Consider the following 5,549-nt stretch of genomic DNA (forward strand, 5'->3'; position numbering starts at 1 on the left):
ATTTAAGATGTTCAGAGAGTTAAGTTAAATGATAGTTTTCAAGAAAACGTGAATTAATTATGAAGTTTATTGGTAATTCCTAGCTACTTTGTTACTAAATAGATCCGAGCTAATTATATTTTCATATAATCAGTTGTTAATTCATAGCTAAAACGTTGATTTTTTTGCTATTTAGCTACAAAATTTGTCCGTGACTAATTACTTGTTTACTTGTACTTTGTGTTTCTTAACCATTTTTTTTAAAAAAAAAAGTTGAAAAAAATATAGTATTATACTGAAATAGATGGAGTTTATATAATTGTGCTTTCTTAAGTTGGAGACAAATATGATCAGGTTAAAGATTACAGTTTGTTGAGTTAGTCATTTTAATTATAATTGACACCCATTAATACATTCAAATGAATTGACCATGAAGTGATATTCTTTTCAAAACTCAAGAGATTTTTGGAACAAGTTTAAATATTGAAGATTTCAACTTGTCAAATTGTTTGACCTAATGAAGGTTATATTGACCACATAAATCTGAACTTATCTGCTAATTATATTTTTAGTGGAGACACAATAAGGATATTTATCTAAAGATGTTTTGTAAAGTGTCAAAATATAAGTTTATAACGTCACGTTTTTGGTAGGTAACTTATATACGTATTGAAATTATTGACTGAAATTCTACACTTGAAAAATGATAGTATGTTTAATAAATTATTTTTTGAGTTTAAATTGTGTACATTATTAGTATAGAAAAAAGAGATAATGCACAAGTACCTCCTTAACTTATGTTCAAAATTTGAGAAACATACTTATATTATACTAAGGTCCTTTATTTCTGAATTTATTTTATAAGTAATTTTTGTACCTCTTTAACCGATTGATTTTTTTTTCAAGTAGGCCGAAAAAAGAATAGAAAATTACTTATAAAATAAGTTCAGCGAGGTAATGAGACCTTAAAAGTGTAGACCTTAGAAGAATGTGTCATAGTACTCTCGCAAAATCTTTTGTATATTTTATGAAATAAAAGTTAAAAAGTTTGCGAAATCTATTTTCAAAAGTATAACATAAAATATTTTGTATATTTTATGAAATAAAAGTTGAAAAGTTCGCGAAACCTATTTTTAAAAGTGTAACATAAAATTGTTTGATATTTTATGAAATAAAAGTTAAAAAGTTTGCAAAATCTATTTTCAATAGTGTGTTTACACTTTGCCTAACTTTGGGCAATCCATGTCCATATACAAAGATGCAATTATTGCAATTGTGTCTTGACAAAATGAGTTGATTCTATATATAGCTTAGGTTATAAAAGTAACAAATTATAGCTTGTTCCCTAAATTACAAATTGAATGTCATTTCTTAATAAGGATGTCAAGATGATCATGTTCACTTTTTGAAATGGAATATCTCATTACTTTATAAACGCAAAAATAATTTGCCCCCACCTTCCAATAATTCCAAAAACAAATAGACTATCAAAAAATAAATAAAAATCTACATAAACTTTAATTCAATTAACAGATTTCACAGTTTGCCTAACATTAAACAAATAATCTGTTTGGTGCATGTTTTTAGGGACATGTCTTTCGAATCAAAAAATAATAAAATATGCATGTTAGTGAACAGTTTTAATATCAGATTATGTCATTAAATATACAATTGAGATGTTAATATCTATAAAACAGGAAGTATTTCAACCAAAATGAAATGGAAATAATATCTATATTTTATATATATATATGTGTGTTTAAAAAAGCGGAACGTCAAAAATATCTATAAAGTGTCTTAATTTTTTGAGTTTTTTTTTAATCAAAACTATCATGTATTTATTTTTTCTTCTCAACCATTACCAACTATATTATTTATGAAAACGCACTTTATAGATCAATTGTTCACTTTTCCTACTTGAAAAATCATTATTGTTCAAGTGGGAAAAGTGAACAACTCACAGTTAAAGGCTTAAAATTTGTTTCAATAAATATTATTTACACACCTAAAATACTGTCATCTCTTGAAATCTCTATCTTCTAATTCAAATTTTTTTAAGAAATGAAATACTTAAGGTGTGTCGTTAAGGTTTCATTCTATTTAAAAAGACTTGAAAAGTGGTTTATGATTACTCTTTTCGATCATTTTTATTTGTTCATTTCAAATTTTTAACGTCTCATGATGAGAAATACAAATGAGTTATATGCGTATTTTACCATAATATCCATATTAACTTATGTACCATCTTTAGATTTTAAAAAAATAATAATTTAAAAAATAAATAGTTAACATTAAGAATAAATATATAAAAAAACATATTTTTTCAATTAATATATTAAAAACAAGCACCTTTTTTTCTTAAAACTGAACAAGTAAAAACGAACCGATAGAGTCACTCTCAACGGTAGCAAGTTGCTTAATGGCAATAGAATGTTTTGTCAGAGATACAACATGGATTGAGATAGTTAAACTAGAGTTGGATGGTCAATCCAAACTCTGTTGAAAACGACTTTCCCTTATATACATTATATATATATTTACTACTATTATTTGTGACCTTTTCCAATGCCTAATAAGAGACCAGTATTATTAAATTTGATAATATGGATGTCATTTTCATTAAAAGAAAAAAAAAAGACAAGAATATATTGAGAAACTTAAGGAAGAGAGGAGTGGAAGAAGAGCTAGCATGTTATGGACCATTTGGGATCACAATCAAGAACAAACTTTCGTTTCAATTATTTAGTCCAAAGGTCTACTTAGAAATATATGTCACTCGAGTCAGAGTTTAAACATTATGTATTCTTATTGTATTTTTAAATTCATGGCTTATTTTACGTATCAGGTTCATAATTAAATATTTATATATTAATACAAATACATCGTCTAAGTAAAAGTTGAGTTCATCCAAACACATATATGAAACAGTTAAAATACGAATTTGTTACCCCTATTTATTTTTCTAAAAATAAGTTCAAATCACCTAGTTTGTAGACTATAGCATGTGCAATTTTAATGTCTATCGTAATAGGTCACAGAAGCAATGAGATCAGACCATAAATTTACAACCCTCACCCCATCTGATAATATCCACAATTTAGGGGTCACATAAAAAATTAAATGAACTTTTTCCAACAAGTATATACAAAGTGATGACATAATGATGATAACATTGCATTTATATCACAAGGGTAGTTGTTACAAATTAAGCACAAAAAAGTAAAAGTTGGTGATGACATAAAACCATAAACCTCAAAAAAGGATACAAAACAAAACAACAATATTTGATACCAGTAAGGTTGCTCGGATAGTAAACGCCTGGTTCAAGTCATTAACGATCTAAATTCTTTTTTCATTTCCAAGTAAGGGAAGTGGTGTCAAATTCCTAAGTAAAATTTCCTAATTTGGGTTATATTTGACAATATATTGTCATGATTGGGCATTCTTTTCAAAGAGGGACAACCTATTATCCCCAAGCCTTGTCTTATAAGCTGACATCTTGTATTCAGACCATGTGAACTCATTGTATAAAATTTTCTCATTAGGTTCCTCCATTAAACATGATAAAGGGGCTATCTTTTCACTCAATGGTGGCCCTCCAAAGTAAACCATTGACACCCTGGCTTTCAAACTATCTGCGATCACTCTGTGTCTCACACTCATAAACCTTCCGTTACTCATCGCCTGCCATCCACAAACCACAAAACGTTACACTATTAGTACGTATATACATATGTATATGTTATTGTACGATAACTTAACCTGACGTAGTAAAGTAGTTATGAAACTTAAACTAAAAGGAATGAACTAGTGAAGTGGGAATCCAGATTCAAGTAGTAAAATCAACTGAGCTACTAAGATTTCTCGTAATCAAAATTACCTGCAATGAGTCACCAACATTGATGAAAAAAGAGTAGGGATCAGGTGGGACTGAGATCCATGTCCCATCTTTCAAAGAGATTTGGAGGCCACTTGTGTTATTACATCTTCCAACTGATATTACTTGTGGGTCTGTGTGTTCACCAAAACCAATTAAATTTCTACCACTCAATGCTTGAAGCAACTCTGGACATGGTGGATAGTGATTTAGCCTAAAACATGAGTCACTTTTTTCATCACTTAGCATCCTACTTAGTACATTCTTTGGTTCTATTTTCAACCCTTCTGCTATCATTTCTAGCACCATACATCCCATATTTCTCATTGCACTTATATACTCTTTCACAAGTCCCCTGCATTAAAAAATATATATTAATTAATAGCAAAATATAAGACTACATCTTTTATCTGACGGCTTTAAAAGATATTTACACAATCAATCAGATCATTATGACGTCAAGAGCACAAGGGGTTCTTTTTTTCTTATGCATCTATGCATAATGTTAAATCATCTTGACGTTTTGGTATGTTTTATTTTTTTATATTTTAATTTTTTTTTAATGAAAATTCTGACTGAACAAGGGAGGTGCAAGGGACTCGTGTATATTACATGACAAATGTCAACTTTCATTGCCATCCGGGGCGGAGGCACCTTGGTACAAGGGGGTCATCCTGAAGCCCCTCTATCAGAAAATTATATTATTTATGCATGGTTAAATAATATTTATATATGTATAGTAGATATCGAACCCCTTCACTACTCCGTGTATCTATTTCTACAAATTTTGAATTCCCTTATTAAAAATTCTTGACTCCGCTACTGTAATGGCATCCACGTATATTTACTTTTTAGTGAAAATTCTGGGCTCTGAGAAGAAAAGAAGATAACATTGGAACAAAAATTGTTAGTACTTACCAAAAGAGAAGGGAATTTCCAGGAATAGTGATGGATTTGTTGTGATTGAGTTCAGGATTAGTTGTGAAGAGTAAATATTCAACCCAACCAACATCACCTTTAGAGCCAATTCTTTTGTTACCATAGCCAAAAGGGTTAGCAGGGCCAGCTTTATCTTTCTCAATTTGGGACAAGTTGAAGAAGTTGATAGATTCATTTTCTAATTTGGTAATTGTTTCAATAGAGACACCATGATTCACCACCTTAAAGAATCCAAATTCTTGACAAGCTTTTATAATAAGGTTGTTGGCTTCAGGGTCTAATAAGTCTATTACTGGAATAATATTACCAGTGTGAACATGATCACTAGTTGTGTTGTTATGTTTGCATGTTTTAATGTGTGAAAAGTTTTCTACAAGTGGTTGAGACAAAACAACCATAGTTGTTTGTTGAAAAAAAAAAGAAGTAAGAAGATTTTTGGTTGGATATGATGAATTTTGAGTAATGGTATGGTAGGGATTGGTGGAGTTTAAATAAAGCTAGCTAATGCATGAGAACAGAGTTATTTGAAACTATGTAGGACATGCCATATATGGCTTAGCTTAGGTGGTAATTTTCGTTTTTCGAGAGTCAGAACATGATCATGATCAGAAATTTATGTGTGGAATCTTCAAATTTTTTAAAATGCTATTTATATATTTATAAATTATATAAAAAAGTATTGTTAGTCAGAAGAATTGATAATTCAACAGATACATAAAAAATTTACGATCAAAAATAGATTTGTGTAAATTCT

At 29.1% G+C, this 5,549-nt stretch overlaps 1 protein-coding gene across 1 annotated transcript; it reads right to left on the minus strand.

Annotated features, from left to right (window-relative positions):
- Positions 1-3,132: 3,132 nt before the first annotated feature.
- Positions 3,133-5,317, minus strand: LOC101249786 (gibberellin 2-beta-dioxygenase 1). The gene is made up of 3 exons (XM_004233081.5): positions 4,775-5,317; positions 3,860-4,211; positions 3,133-3,663 (listed from the first exon to the last, which is right to left on the minus strand). Exons 1-3 carry the CDS (start codon positions 5,191-5,193, stop codon positions 3,409-3,411), a joined length of 1,026 nt encoding a protein of 341 aa, XP_004233129.1. The 5' UTR covers positions 5,194-5,317; the 3' UTR covers positions 3,133-3,408.
- Positions 5,318-5,549: the final 232 nt, after the last annotated feature.

The sequence above is a fragment of the Solanum lycopersicum genome, chromosome 2 (genome assembly GCF_036512215.1).
Source record: "Solanum lycopersicum chromosome 2, SLM_r2.1".
NCBI lineage: Eukaryota > Viridiplantae > Streptophyta > Magnoliopsida > Solanales > Solanaceae > Solanum > Solanum lycopersicum.

Coding starts and splice junctions, on each gene's coding strand:
- LOC101249786 (XM_004233081.5), bottom strand. CDS start 5,193: ATGGTTGTTTTGTCTCAACCACTTGTAGAAAACTTTTCACACATTAAA. Junction 4,212..4,774: donor GGAAATTCCCTTCTCTTTTG/GTAAGTACTAAC, acceptor TTTTTAATGCAG/GGGACTTGTGAAAGAGTATA. Junction 3,664..3,859: donor ATGTTGGTGACTCATTGCAG/GTAATTTTGATT, acceptor TGTGGATGGCAG/GCGATGAGTAACGGAAGGTT.